Genomic DNA, 14,579 nt, shown 5'->3' with positions numbered 1-14,579 from the left:
AAGGGCTAGGGTTTAAGTACATAGAATGGGCCTAAAATAGGTTGGTTTGCATGGCATAGAATGTTTGATTTGGGCTAGAGGTTTTCCATGGCTCAAAGGATTTGTTTGATTGGGCTAGGCCCTTTGTTTTATGTCCCCAAAGAGCATACAAGGCTTCAATTTCGTCCATCCTCTTTGCTCCATGATTAAGCTATCCAATCCAAGCCCAAAAGTGCCCCAAATAGCCTCAAAATGCACTTTCTTGCTCCCTAAGCCCTTAGAACCTGAAAACACACAAAAGAAGCATAAAGGACTAAAATAACTAAAGAAACATAACGTAAATGCACGAGAACAAGCCATTTAAGTCGCATGAATATGCTCCTATCAATTCGTATATCGTTTGTGTTGGCTTTTAGTTTATCTCAATATTTATGTGGATTTGTTGGCAAATTAGCTCTAGGTTAACAGTTTTTTTGTACCAGTATTTGGGGTTTGGGTTTGTGAGTGATAAGCTTTTGTAATCTCCATGTGATATTAGTGGAATTTTCTCGCCGCTTTCGATCTGGACGTTTTTATCATATTTTGCCTGTTAAATTAGTGGCCTCATATCTGAAGTTTGGTGATTTACAACTACATCTACGCATATTAAAATGCAAAAGGTGGTTTAGTTGTCCGTTTAATTAGATTCCGGCGGTCAATGTGAGTATTTTTCCAAGTTGTATACGGAATCCTTTTTCTTCGTTGGATACAAGCTGTATGCGGAATCCTAATCCCAGAATGATAAGGAAATTAAACTCGTACATCTATCTATATAAACGTACATACATGCTGTATGTGGAATCATAATTTTCGTTCATAGAAGTCGTCTTCTGATTTTCGTTTTGGTTTTCTTGTTTCTTTTGTAGTCTGGTTTAGGTTGTGACTTTAGTAATTAAGACCGTGATGGCTCTGAAACAGCTTCTTCCGCGTCCGGCTGCGATCGCAGCGACTTTCTACGATCACCCGAATGATCCGTGGGTCAAGCAAAGCTATGGCGGTTCTGTTGTGGCGGCAGAAAGACCTGCTGCTGCTGTCGTCAAACATAACCCTATACTGTTGAGAATCAATGTTAGGTAGAATCAATGTTAAGTATGGTTGAGTGGAAAAAATTAGGTGCAATTAATGAGTTTTGTGTGGTAGCAAATAATCTTAGTTTAATTAAGTGTGTGGTGTAGCTCTCATTTGGTTTGCTATAAATACCCAAGTCCCCAAGCATTGTACATCATCCAAGGAAAAACAAAGCCTAGAGCTAAATAAGAAAAGCTTTGCTAATTAGTTTGTTTTGTGAGCTTTCTTTAAGAGTGTGCTCTATTTTTCTTCTTCTTGGGATCATTAGAGTTATCTTGGATACTTTTCTTATTCAACAATTGGTATCAGAGCCAAGTCGGTCAGGGATCGTTCTTGGTAGAGCATTGGTTGTAAAGTCTCTTGAAATTCCGAATATGCTCTGTGGTTGCAGTTTTGACTGATCTTCCACATCAGAAAAGATTTCTTGAGATTATTGCTGGGGTTATCACAAACCTTGAGAGGGAGCTTCTTTGTGTCGAGAGTAGTGTATTACTCTACACGGTAGTCACTCAAGCTTGTTCGGTGTAGTCAAAGTCTTGCCGATACGATGAGTGATCTTCAAGTTGTTGGAGGAATCAAGAAGCTCAACAACCAAAACTATAACACGTGGGCAACGTGTATAGAGTCTTACCTTCAAGGTCAAGACTTGTGGGAGGTTGTCGGTGGTAGTGAAGTTACACAACCGGCAGCGGAAGATGCTAACGGCGTCTTGCGGAAGTGGAAAATTAAAGCAGACAAATCAATGTTTGCCTTAAAGACCACAATAGAAGAAGAAATGTTGGAGCACATTCGAGATGCTAAAACGCCAAAGGAAGCATGAAACACTTTTGTTACACTCTTTTCGAAGAGGAACGATACAAAATTGCAACTTCTCGAGAATGAGCTGCTATCGATGGTACAACGCGACATGACGATTGCCCAGTACTTTCACAAGGTGAAGTCGATATGCCGCGAAATTTCAGAATTAGATCCAACAGCTCCTATTGGGGAAACCAGGATGAAGAGAATAATTATCCATGGTTTGAGACCCGAATATCTAGGGTTCATTGCCGCTATACAAGGATGGCCGACATAACCATCGCTTGTTGAGTTTGAAAATTTGCTTGCAGGTCAAGAAGCTATGGCCAAGCAAATGGGAGGAGTCTCACTGAAGAGTGAAGAGGAAGCGCTCTACACCAACAAAAGCAAAGGCACCTTCAAGCGGTACACTGGTAGTGGATCTAAAAAAGATGGAGAAAAGGTGCAAAGTCACCAAGGAAATGGAGGCTCTCGTTCTGGGGGAGCTTGGAAGAATCGCGGTAATAGTAAAAAGTTTAGTGGCAAGTGTTACAACTGCGGGAAGATGGGCCACATGGCGAAAGATTGTTAGACCAAGAAAGAGCCTGTTGAAAGTAATACTGCTACTTCTAGTTCGAAGGAGAATAGTGAAGATGGCTGGAATGCTGAAGCATTATTCACTACGGAGGAAGAAGAAGAATTAGCCCTCACGGTAACAACACCAGAACGCATTGACTACAAAAATGATTGGATCGTAGATTCGGGCTGCTCAAATCATATGACGGGTGATAAACAGAAGCTGCAAAATCTATCTGAATACAAGGGAGGTCGTGTGGTGGTGACAGCCGACAACTCAAGGTTACCGATAGCTCACATCGGCCACCATGTCTTGTTCGGTCCACGAGACGTGAAGGTGTATCGTGACCTCAAAATCTCAGAAACACCAACAATGGAGGGGCGACGATTGGAGTCAGTCTACGTAATGTCAGCAGAATCTGCATATGTAGACAGGACAAGGAAAAATGAGACATCAGATCTATGGCACATGCGGTTAGGTCACGTTAGCTATTCCAAGCTAAGTGTGATGGTGAAAAAGTCGATGCTTAAGGGGCTTCCTCAACTGGACGTGCGAACAGACACAGTATGTGCAGGATGCCAGTATGGTAAAGCACACCAATTACCATATGAGGAATCGAAGTTTAAAACAAAAGAACCATTAAAGTTAGTTCACTCTGATGTGTTCGGACCAGTTAAGCAACCGTCTGTTGGTGGTATGCGGTACATGGTAACATTCATTGATGACTTCTCAAGGTATGTGTGGGTCTTCTTTATGAAAGAAAAATCTGACACATTCTCAAAGTTTAAAGAGTTCAGAGAGTCAGCCGAAGGAAAAGTGGGAAAGAAGATCCGTTGCCTGCGCACAGATAACGGGGGAGAATATAGCTCAAGTGAGTTCTCTCAATACCTAAGGGAATGTCGAATACGTCATCAGTACACTTGTGCCAACACACCACAACAAAATGGTGTAGCTGAGAGAAAGAACCGGCATCTTGCAGAAGTCTGTCGAAGTATGCTACATGCAAAGAACGTACCGGGAAGGTTTTGGGCTGAACCAATAAGGACTGCAGCCTTTGTGATCAACAGACTTCCTCAACTAAGCCAGAGAAAGGGGTGGAAATGTTGTGATCCAACAAGTGGAAGGTGCTACACTTCACGAGATGTGGTGTTTGATGAAGCGTCTTCTTGGTGGTCATCAGATAAGAAAGTGTTACCAGACTCTAGAGAATTTAGAGAAAAGCTGCAACAGAAAATGGGGGAGCATACTATCCAACTCCAATCAAGTTCAGATGAATCAGGAGATTCAAATGACGATGATGTCGAACAGAGAGTGACTCAGAATCCTTGGCAAACTGGCATGTATCAACAACCAGACAAAGAAGGTGGGCCTAGTGTACCGGAAGAATCAACTCCACAATCTCAACTCCGAAGGTCAACAAGAGCACGGAGACCAAATCCCAAATACGCCAATGCAGCCATAATTGAAGAAGCAACAGAACCTGTGATGTTCGAAGAAGCATCACAAAGTTCTGAGTGGATGACAGTTATGAAAGAAGAGCTTGATGCACTTGAGCAAAATCAAACTTGGGATCTGGTACCAAAGCCAAGAGATGTCTAACCCATATCCTGTAAGTGGGTTTACAAGATAAAGCGTCGTCCAGATGGGTCAATCGAGAGGTACAAGGCACGACTAGTAGCTCATGGTTTTTCTCAACAGTACGGACTAGACTATGATGATACGTTTAGTCCAGAGGCAAAACTTACAACAGTACGAGTCCTACTTGCACTTGCAGCTAACAAAGATTGGAATCTATACCAAATGGATGTGAAGAATGCTTTCTTGCATGGAGAGTTAGATCGGGAGATCTACATGATGCAGCCAATGGGCTTTAAAAGCGAAGCTCATCCTGAGTACGTGTGCAAGTTAAGGAAAACACTCTACGGTTTGAAACAAGCACCAAGAGCGTGGTACGGTAAGATTGCAGAGTTTTTAACACAAAGTGGTTATTCAGTAACACCTGCAAATTCCAGCTTATTTGTCAAAACCAATGAAGGAAAGCTAGCTATCGTGCTAGTGTATGTGGATGACTTGATCATAACCGGTGATGATGAGGCAGAAATTCTTCGGACGAAGGAGAATTTATCAGTCCGTTTCCAGATGAAGGAACTTGGCCAACTCAAGCACTTCCTTGGTCTAGAGATTGATCGCACACAAGAAGGAATATTTATCTGTCAGCAAAAATATTCCAAAGATTTATTGAAGAAGTTTGGAATGCTCGAATGCAAGCCAATTTTGACACTGATGGAACCAAACGCCAAAATGTGTGCACATGAAGGAAAAGATTTGGAAGATGCGACAATGTATCGACAATTGGTAGGTAGTCTGATCTACTTAACCTTGACTCGACCTGACATTTCTTATGCAGTTGGTGTGATGAGTCGGTACATGCAAAATCCAAAGAAGCCTCATTTGGAAGCGGTTCGACAAATACTGAGATATGTGAAGAGTACAATTAACTATGGTCTTTTGTACAAGAAAGGTGAAGACTGCAAGTTAGTTGGTTACTGTGATGCTGACTATGCGGGAGATCATGACACCAGGATATCAACAACTGGGTATGTGTTTAAGCTTGGTTATGGAACCATCTCTTGGTGTAGCAAGAGACAGCCAACGGTATCTTTGTCAACCACAGAAGCAGAGTATAGAGCAGCAGCAATGGCAGCTCAAGAGAATGCATGGCTGGTACAGTTGATGAGTGATCTACATCAACCAGTAGATTATCCAGTACCATTGTACTGTGATAACCAATCGGTCATTCGCTTGGCGGAAAATCCAATCTTTCATGCAAGAACTAAACATGTGGAAGTGCACTACCACTTTATCAGAGAAAAGGTTCTACAAGAAGAGATTGAGATGAGACAGGTCAAGACGAATGATCAAGTTGCGGACTTGTTCACAAAAAGTTTAAGTACAGGCAAGCTCGAAAATTTTCGCTGTCTGCTCAGCACAGTGCAAAGAATGAGAGCTAACATTGAGGGGGAGTGTTGAGAATCAATGTTAGGTAGAATTAATGTTAGGTATGGTTGAGTGGAAAAAATTAGGTGCAATTAATGGGTTTTGTGTGGTAGCAAATAATCTTAGTTTAATTAAGTGTGTGGTGTAGCTTTCATTTGGTTTGCTATAAATACCCAAGTCCCCAAGCATTGTACATCATCTAAGGAAAAACAAAGCCTAGAGCTAAATAAGAAAAGCTTTGCTAATTAGTTTGTTTTGTGAGCTTTCTTTAAGAGTGTGCTCTATTTTTCTTCTTATTGGGATCATTAGAGTTATCTTGGATACTCTTCTTATTCAACATGTACCTCAATACCTGAAGCGTAAAGGGTTTGTTCCTAGGAAGATAGAGGACTTTGGCGACGGCGGTGCGTTCTCGGAGGTTCACATAGCTCAGTACCCTCTCGGCATGGGCAGGGACATGTCGAAATCTGGAACGAGTATTCTTCCAGTTTCAGTTGATGCCGACGGGAAAATTGTGTATGATGCCATTGTTAAGCAGAACGAGAACTCGAAAAAAAATTGTCTACTCCCAATACAAGGATCTCGTGCCGAAAATTTTGAAGAATGAGGATGAGGAGATGGTCGAGAAAGATGAGGACGAGGAGTTGCAGAAGGAGGTTGAAGAAACTACAGCGGAAACGAGAGCGGCCCTGGAGAAGATTGTGAATGCGAAATTGGGCGCTGCACAACCGAACAATATGGCAAAGCAGTCGACAGACTCGAAACTGATCAAGTACAGGTCGTCGCAGAAATCAGCGGCATTTAATTCTGGCGCCAAGGAGAGGATGATAAAGATGGTAGAGATGCCAGTCGACCCACTAGAGCCTCCGAAGTTTAAGCACAAGCGTGTTCCTAGGCCTTCCGATTCCCCACCCGTGCCGGTCATGCATTCGCCTCCTCGACCGGTGAGTGAGAAGGACAAAAAGGGCTGGAAGATTCCTCCGTGTATTTTGAACTGGAAGAACCCAAAAGGGTATACAATTCCGTTGGACAAACGTCTTGCGGCTGATGGGAGAGGGCTTGAAGATGTTCAGGTGAATTACGATAAGTTTGACAAGTTTTCGGAGGCTTTGTATGTAGCGGAGAAGAAGGCTATAGAGGCAGTGACTATGAGGTCTAAAGTTCTCGAAGAAATTATTATCAAGGAGAAGGAAAGGAAGGAGCAGGAGTTTAGGGAATTAGCTCAGAAGGCTCGTTTTGAAAGAGTTGGCGGCGTATCGGTATCCATTGACCCATCTGGCGAAGCAGGAATGGAGACCGATATGCCAAAGGAGACAAGGGAGGAAAGAGAAGGGAGGTTGGAGCGGAACAAGATTCGCAAGGAGATGCATGTAGAGAGGGAAAGGAAGAGAAGGTTGGAGGCAAAAGATGGCGCAACGGGGAAGAAGAGTAGGGTTACAAGAGATAGAGATCGGGATGTTAGCGAGAAAGTTGCCCTAGGCATGGCTAATGCTGGAGGTGCAGGCGGCGGAGGGGGATAAGTTATGTATGATAAGAGGCTGTTCAACCAAGAGAAAGGAATGGACTCCGGTTTTGCCACAGATGACCAGTACAATATATATGACGAGGGCTTGTTTGCTGCTCAGCCGATGCTCTTAACTTTGTACAGGCCGAAAAAAGATGTTGATAGCGAAATGTATGGTGGCGCTGATGAGCAGTTGGATAAGATTATGAAGACTGATCGCTTCAAACCGGACAAAGGGTTTGAAGGAACTGCTGAGAGGGCGTCAGAGAGAAGAGATGGACCTGTCGAGTCTGAAGCCCCTGTCAAGTCTGAAACCCCTGTCGAGTCTGAAGCCGATATATTTGGTCTAGACCGGTTAATGACAAAGATGAAGAACAAGGGCAAGAAAGCCACGGACAAGGTTAAAACAGGAGGGACAATGAGAGCAAGTGCTAGCGGGTCTTCGATGCAAGATGGTTATCAAACGGGCTCCAAAAGAAGAACTCGTATCAAGCTTTTCTGAATGTGATCCACCTGATTGGGTTGTGAAGGTTAATTGCCCGTACTTCTTATTTGGAGGATGTTTGTTTTTGCATTTTTGTTTGTTTGGAATTGTTTTCAGTTTTTATTTAACAGATTTTTTTTTATATATGTTTTCATCCTATTATTTCTTATTCTTCTTGCTCTTCATCAGTGCAGGATTGCAGAAAGTGCATCTCCACTTTTCGTGTAAGCTGATTCCAAACACTAATAACCTAACTTTTATTTTAATTTTTAGTTATATTCGAGGGAATTCAATCCTAAAATTAACCTAAACTTTCATGAAAAATCTAAGTTATAGGTAATTTCAAGTGCTTGGAAGACTACTTTGTTGATATTGTTGTTGACAGGACTTGGTCAGGTCTACTGCAGGAGTCATGGCCATGTGGTGTTTTAGATACAGCCGTTCAAGTGAGCTTTTCTCGAACATGCGAAGACTTAAACTAAGCGATGGAGCTAGAACCCGTGACATGGATCGTTGCCATGAAAGTCCTTCTCGTTAACGCACCATACTGGAACGTATACCATCAAATCAACAATGGCATGCATAGCAAGGAGCTATATATTGAAATATCAAACTTGTTAATCCAAGGCACTTCTCAGCATCCAAAACTGATATATACAACATACCAAGGACAAGGATTAAACAACGTTACCTCATAAAAACTGAAGTAAAAAGGAAAATAACAACAGTAAGTACTATTAACACAATTTAGAAAATCTTAAACGAAGTGCAACCGAGTGAGTGAGCTTCAATCTTGAACAAATTGCAACTGAGAGAGAGCGAGCTTCTCTCTTGAACGAATCACAACTGAGAGGGCGAGCTTCTCTCTTGAACAAATCGCAACTGAGATATATATGGCTCCATTGCAGTTCCTATATATCTAAAGCAACACATTCGGCAACGGAAGAAGTTATCTGGAGGAGTAAACTTATAGCTTGAGCTTCAAGTAAATGATTTGACAAGTGCAACAGAGAAAAAATTGTCTTGGTTCCACCCCAAATCGAATATGGATTGGATCAAATCAAACAAATGCTTCTTTTTGACTTTTTGGCATAGGTGAAGCGGAACGAACTAAGATATATACGAACCATGTCCCCAAATTAAAAGGATATCACACTAATAATCTTTGTAGTTTATCTCAATTTTCACGTTCATCGATGTAATTTCATTTTTCTTTAACATAAACTAAAACTTTTCCAACTCATATCTCAAAGGGGGTATAGGAGTGAAGGAGAAATCGAAAATGAAATCAAAACTAATAAACTGTGAATAAGGATGAACGCTCTTATTAAATTGAGATACAGGTTCCTTGCATCCAAACTAGGTTTTTCAAAATGGACAGGGATCATCTTCGGATTTCTTCCACCAAATCTACCAATACAGGCTCTTAAAATTTAATCCACCGGCTAAAAACAGGGGCCATTTAAAAGTTATAATAACTTTAACCGTTAGATCAAATTTCAATGGTTCAGATTGGTGGATTTGATAGAAGGAATCCGAGGATTCGTTTTCCTTTCAAAATAATGTTGACGTGGACAAGAATGAAAATATCAACTCATTTAAAATGCAAACAAAACTAAACTCCAAGGGAAAAACAATAATAAAAAAAGTTATAGGGACAAAAATGAAATCCAAATAATTACAGGGACTATTAGTGCAAATTGACCTTTTATATCAACTCAGTCATCCATTAAACCACCGCCCAAGCTCATCTCAGAAACGTTTTCCAAAAAACAAAAAAAAAAAATCTCATCTCAGAAACCCTAACGCTGCCAATCAGGTTCGCATTCGATTCTTTCCCTCCGCTATTTTATTTTTCCAATTCAATTTGTTCTTATTTTTCGCCCGATCGAAGGTTAGGGTTTTTCATAATTCGTGTTCTAATCGCGTTCTTAGGGTAAATTAATCGTAAATTATTGCTTTTTTGATTAATATTTGATTGTTAATTTGAATATTTTGAGTTCAATCTGATTGGGTATCGACTCGAATCTATGAACTCGATTTATTTGTTTAGTTTTAAATTTTTGTTATTCGAAAGTTTTGAATTTTTTTTTATTTATTTTGGTACCCTGTGAAATTGGAACAGTTTGGGGTTGGAGGAGGAGGAGATTATCGACCATGACGTCTCTGAAGGAGCTGATTCCGCCGCCGGCGGCAACCACAACGACTTATTACGACCACTCGAACGATCCGTGGTTCAAGCAGCGGTTCAGTTCGGCCGAGGCAGAAAGATCTGCAGCTGTCGTTAAACCTAATCCTGTGCCTCAGTACTTGAAGCGTCAAGGCTTTGTTCCTAGGAAGGTGGAGGATTTCGGGGAAGGCGGGGCTTTCCCAGAGATTCACATTGCTCAGTACCCTCTTGGCATGGGCAGGGACAAGTTGTCGAAACCTGGGACGAAGATTCTTCCAGTTTCGGTTGATGCGAATGGGGAGATTGCGTATGATGCTATTGTTAAGCAGAATGAGAACTCGAGAAAGATTGTGTATTCTCAGCATAAGGATATTGTGCCGAAAATTTTGAAGGATGCGGAAGAGGAGATGGAAGAGGATGAGGATGAGGAGGAGCAGAAGGCGATTGAAGAAACGACGGCAGAAACAAAAGCTGCGCTTGAGAAGATTGTGAATGTGAGATTGAGCGCTGCACAGCCGAAAAATGTGGCCAAGCAGTCGTCAGAATCGCAATATATCAAGTATAAACCGTCACAGAAATCGGAGGCATTTAATTCTGGTGCCAAGGAGAGGATTATCATGATGAACGAGATGCCTGTGGACCCACTTGAGCCTCCAAAGTTCAAGCATAAGCGTGTTCCAAGGGCTTCTGGATCCCCACCTGTCCCGGTCATGCATTCCCCTCCTCGGCCGGTGACTGTGAAAGACCAGCAGGATTGGAAGATTCCACCTTGTATTTCAAACTGGAAGAACCCGAAAGGGTATACAATTCCATTGGACAAACGTCTTGCAGCTGATGGGAGAGGCCTTCAAGATGTTCAGATTAATGATAATTTTGCAAAGCTCTCTGAGTCTTTGTATGTTGCGGAGCAGAAGGCTAGAGAGGCAGTTGCTATGAGATCTAAGGTTCAGAAGGAAATGTTGATGAAGGAGAAGGAAAAGAAAGAGCAGGAGTTGAGGGCATTAGCTCAGAAAGCTCGTTCTGAGAGAACAGGTGCTGCGCCCCCTGCGGCTGTTCCAATGGCTTCTGACAGAACAGCCATGGATACTGATATGAGAGGGGATTATGAGCGTCCAACAAGGGAAAAGGAAATGGATTATCCAAAGGAGACAAGAGAAAAAGAAGAAGAGAGGATCGGGCGGGACAAGATCCGCGAAGAGCGGCGCAAAGAGAGAGAAAGGGAGAGAAGGTTGGAGGCCAAAGATGTAGCAGTGGGGAAGAAGAGTAAAATTACGAGAGATAGAGATCGTGATATTAGCGAGAAAGTTGCTCTTGGCATGGCTTCAGCGGGAGCAGGCAAAGGGGGAGAGGTTATGTACGATCAGAGGCTATTCAACCAGGAGAAAGGAATGGACTCCGGGTTTGCCACTGATGACCAGTACAATGTTTACGACAAAGGCTTGTTTACTGCTCAGCCGACACTCTCAACTCTATACAGGCCTAAAAAGGATGCTGATAGTGAAATGTATGGCGGCGCTGATGAGCAGTTGGATAAGATTATGAAGACTGATCGCTTCAAACCCGACAGAGGATTTGGAGGAGCTGCTGAGAGGGCAGGTCCAAGGGATAGACCAGTCGAGTTTGAGAAGGATGCTGTGGAAGAAGCTGATCCATTTGGTCTTGACCAGTTCTTGACAGAGGTGAAGAAGGGCGGCAAGAAAGCGCTTGATAAGGTTGGAACAGGAGGAACAATGAGAGCAAGTGGCGGCGCTTCCATGCGAGATGACTATGAAGGCGGCTCCAGCAGAACTCGTATTGGCTTTGAAAGGGGTCGCTAAGCTGTTCGGAACTGCCTTTTTCAAAGTTGATCTGTATTAACTCTTTAAATTTACGTATCTATTTTGGTCGCGTGGAAAGTTATGAATGTGGCTCTTTAGTTCTTGACAGCAATTGGCTGCCTAAGTTTGTGGAGATAAACGTTCATACTTCTATTTGTAAGATGTTTTTACAATTTTCTTTGATGCAGTTTTTGGTTACCATCCCTACTTTATGTGACTTATGCAAAATTTGCGTTCGATCTCTTTGGAATATGTCATAGGTATTGCATAATCTCGGAGTTTTGATTCCGAAAAAGCCATCATGCACTCTTCGTGTTGCTTTATAAGGTAAAGAATGTCTGATCGAACGTTGCGAATACACAACGCGCAACCTACGAGTGTGCACGGATAACAGATCAACAATGAAATGGCAATGCGAAGAGACTTTCGGTGTGCCGGCGACACTTGTTGTATCGGATCGTGATGTCGATACACTACAAAATTTCTTGGCGATGTGGAGGTTGATGGAGAAGTAAATCTAATTACATCAGTAAGTTTAAAGCACCTTCTCGGCATCCAGAAATGATGCAATCAAAAAGTCATGCACTAAGGATTGATAAATAATAGATTCAAAATTACACACATAAATTAGAAGGATTGAAAGGAAAAGAAGTAAGAGGAGGGTGGTTTAAATAACTTCAGAAAACAACACGGAAAATTTAATCAATTTTCGAGTGAGTTCTTGAGCCATCCATGATATCTAAATCTATCACTATTTTGCGGAGTCTCTTTTCAAATTCGGCACTCTGGCACTCCGGAAGCAGCCTCCCGAGCAACAGTTTACCTGCAAACAACATCCATGAAAACTCGAACATTACAAATAAGTTCATTTTGAGGAGGCAATGCCATAACCACTGGGACATAGTCGAGAAAGAATACCTACATTGTAATTTTGTATTTCTGGTGGTGCTCCATGAAAATTATGTTGAGAGAGCTGAAGCCATGAAAACTTTTATGCAAACATATGAGAATCAATTTGCTCGATATTTGGGAAGATTTGTCTCAGGGTAGTAGCATAGTTTGGAGACTTTGCCTGCAATACGAGATGCATGACCAAATATAAATAATTTTAAAGCATATGAAACACATTTATCAACAAACCAAACAAAGCATATCAACACAGAAAGGAATACAGAACCAATCATATATTTATGCACGTTGTCGTTATCTGTTTAACAGTCTTCTACTCTTCTTCGTTACTTAAAATTAATAATTCTTCTCAATCATTTACCATACGCCAGTTCATAGACACAAAGTATGGTTTGCCTTCATGCTAACCCTAAAGGATGTAAACATTTATATATATATATATATATATATATATATATATATCAGCTGATCCACACCTACGAAATCTCACAACCACTATTCTTCCTTTTTATCTAACGGACTCTGCACTTTCAACAGACATGTATACATATCAGAATATTGCTGCAGCTGGTAGTACGTTTCGCCCCTATACTTATTTGACCAAAGCATTAGACTTGCATGAACTCTCGCACCACTTGGCATTTATGAACACACTAATTTTAAACTTCCTTAAACGGAATCTAAGCATGTTAAATGAATACAACAGTAAAACTTAAAATGTAGTACGTTTGCAGGTTACAGATAAACATACACATGGGTTTTTTTCGAGATAGATGGTAGTGAGCTTCTCTCTTGAACCAGCAAGAACCTCGGCAAAGCCTTCAAGTGACTCTATGCTGTTGTCATTAAGCCATAGATCTTCTAACCTATAACACAAGATTCCCATAAGAAGGTAGAAACGACAAGACCAACATCAAACCCAATAGCGACAAAGAGGTCTAATACATACATTGTTAGGCTTTCTATACCCTCCACCGATGTTAGCTTATTATTCGATACATCCAGGACACGTAGGTTGACTAACGTTGAGAGGCCTTCCATTTTCGAAATGCCATTATGGCTCAAGTACAACTCCTCTAGAGCAACGCACTCCTGCAAAAGGTGGAGCGATATAAATTTTCAATATTTATACAACAAATGCATTTGAGATTTCCATCTCACACAAATGGTGGTGGCAAATCACTTACCTCAAATCCCGCCATCGAAGTTAACCGATTGCTTTGCAAGCTCAGCTTCTTGATGCATTTCAACCCACACAAATTCACTACCTTAATCCGATTCCGCCCCAGCCACAGCTCCTGCAACTTTGTCAAGTTCTGCAAATTCTCCATCACCTGATTTGCATTTCATCATGCAATCAGAACAGGCCGGATGCTAGTTTTGCTACATTATCAATAATTTTCCATGTACATAATCTCAAACGCTCAATAGAACTAACCCGCAATCGATTCGAACCGAGCTCGAGAATCAGAAGCTCGTGGAGGTGCTCAATTTCTTCAATCTTGGTGACTTCATTTTTCGACACGTACAGCTCCTTGAGGGTACTGGTGACCTTGGACAATCCATGTAACGACGTAATCTCGTTGAACGAAACGTCGAAAACCAGAAGCTTCGTGAATATGCTGACATCAGGTATTTTTCCGAGCTTATTATCCCTCAGCACCAACTCCTGCATCCCTCAAAACTGTTAATTTTCCCGGGAACCAAACAGACAGCCAAGAAAATCACATTCAATCTTATTTTCCCGGGAACCAAACAAATCACCGACAAAATCACATTTAATTTATTTTCCCGGGAACCAGACAAACCGCCGAGAAAAACACTTAACTTTTTTTATTTACCTCGAGACCGGAGAGGGCGTCCCAGCCGGAGATCGGTTCGACGGCGGCGTCTTCGATGAGGTTCTGGCGGAGAGAGAGCTTTTTGAGGTTCGAGAGGGTCGCAATCCGAGGGTCCAAACCGGTGAGGCGGTTCGCCGTCAGGTCTAACTCTGTTAGACTCGGTGATAACTCGACCGAGTCGAGGTCGTGGAGCTGGAAGCTGGTGAGATCGAGGACCGTCGAGGACGGATCGTCGTCCGCCGTCTGATCATCGTGATCTGCGGGATTCTGACCCGGCGGTGGCGTTTCAGTCTGGTCGGCCATTGAGGTGAACGGTATACGCTCTAACGCTAGCACTCGTGTTGCGTTTTTTGGTTGGTTTTTATTTCCCAGATATTTTTATTTTATTTTATTTTTGTCGCTTCTGCTTCGCAGCCG

At 42.0% G+C, this 14,579-nt stretch overlaps 2 protein-coding genes and 1 pseudogene across 4 annotated transcripts; 2 read left to right on the top strand and 1 right to left on the bottom strand.

Moving 5' to 3' along the window:
- Positions 1–921: 921 nt before the first annotated feature.
- Positions 922–7,443, top strand: LOC137746954 (SNW/SKI-interacting protein A pseudogene; annotated as a pseudogene).
- A 1,710-nt stretch (positions 7,444–9,153) lies between these two features.
- LOC137747034 (SNW/SKI-interacting protein) lies at positions 9,154–11,619 on the top strand. Of its 2 annotated transcripts, none has more exons than XM_068487030.2 (2): positions 9,154–9,244; positions 9,551–11,619. In XM_068487030.2, exon 2 carries the CDS (start codon positions 9,583–9,585, stop codon positions 11,410–11,412), a length of 1,830 nt encoding a protein of 609 aa, XP_068343131.2. In that variant the 5' UTR covers positions 9,154–9,244; positions 9,551–9,582; the 3' UTR covers positions 11,413–11,619. The 2 variants fall into 2 exon arrangements, with proteins under 2 accessions (XP_068343131.2, XP_068343132.2); XM_068487031.2 differs by having other exon boundaries at positions 9,181–9,319.
- Positions 11,620–11,974: 355 nt separating this feature from the next.
- Positions 11,975–14,527, bottom strand: LOC137747035 (protein phosphatase 1 regulatory inhibitor subunit PPP1R7 homolog). 2 transcript variants are annotated; one of them, XM_068487033.2, is made up of 7 exons: positions 14,163–14,527; positions 13,760–13,990; positions 13,509–13,655; positions 13,271–13,413; positions 13,073–13,187; positions 12,335–12,484; positions 11,975–12,235 (listed from the first exon to the last, which is right to left on the bottom strand). In XM_068487033.2, exons 1-6 carry the CDS (start codon positions 14,463–14,465, stop codon positions 12,404–12,406), a joined length of 1,020 nt encoding a protein of 339 aa, XP_068343134.2. In that variant the 5' UTR covers positions 14,466–14,527; the 3' UTR covers positions 11,975–12,235; positions 12,335–12,403. The 2 variants fall into 2 exon arrangements, with proteins under 2 accessions (XP_068343134.2, XP_068343135.2); XM_068487034.2 differs by having other exon boundaries at positions 12,331–12,484; positions 14,163–14,513.
- Positions 14,528–14,579: the final 52 nt, after the last annotated feature.

This window comes from Pyrus communis, chromosome 2, assembly GCF_041283825.1.
Source record: "Pyrus communis isolate YQ-2024b chromosome 2, ASM4128382v1, whole genome shotgun sequence".
NCBI lineage: Eukaryota > Viridiplantae > Streptophyta > Magnoliopsida > Rosales > Rosaceae > Pyrus > Pyrus communis.
Note: the sequence above shows the minus strand (reverse complement) of the source record. Positions and strands in the feature narration are given on the sequence as shown.

What these genes read in the sequence shown, in the direction of transcription:
- LOC137747034 (XM_068487030.2), top strand. Translation starts at nt 9,583, where the DNA reads ATGACGTCTCTGAAGGAGCTGATTCCGCCGCCGGCGGCAACCACAACG.
- LOC137747035 (XM_068487033.2), bottom strand. Translation starts at nt 14,465, where the DNA reads ATGGCCGACCAGACTGAAACGCCACCGCCGGGTCAGAATCCCGCAGAT. An exon ending in CTTCGATGGCGGGATTTGAG is followed by an intron (nt 13,414 to 13,508) that starts GTAAGTGATTTG and finishes CACCTTTTGCAG; the next exon opens with GAGTGCGTTGCTCTAGAGGA. An exon ending in GGTATAGAAAGCCTAACAAT is followed by an intron (nt 13,188 to 13,270) that starts GTATGTATTAGA and finishes CTTGTGTTATAG; the next exon opens with GTTAGAAGATCTATGGCTTA.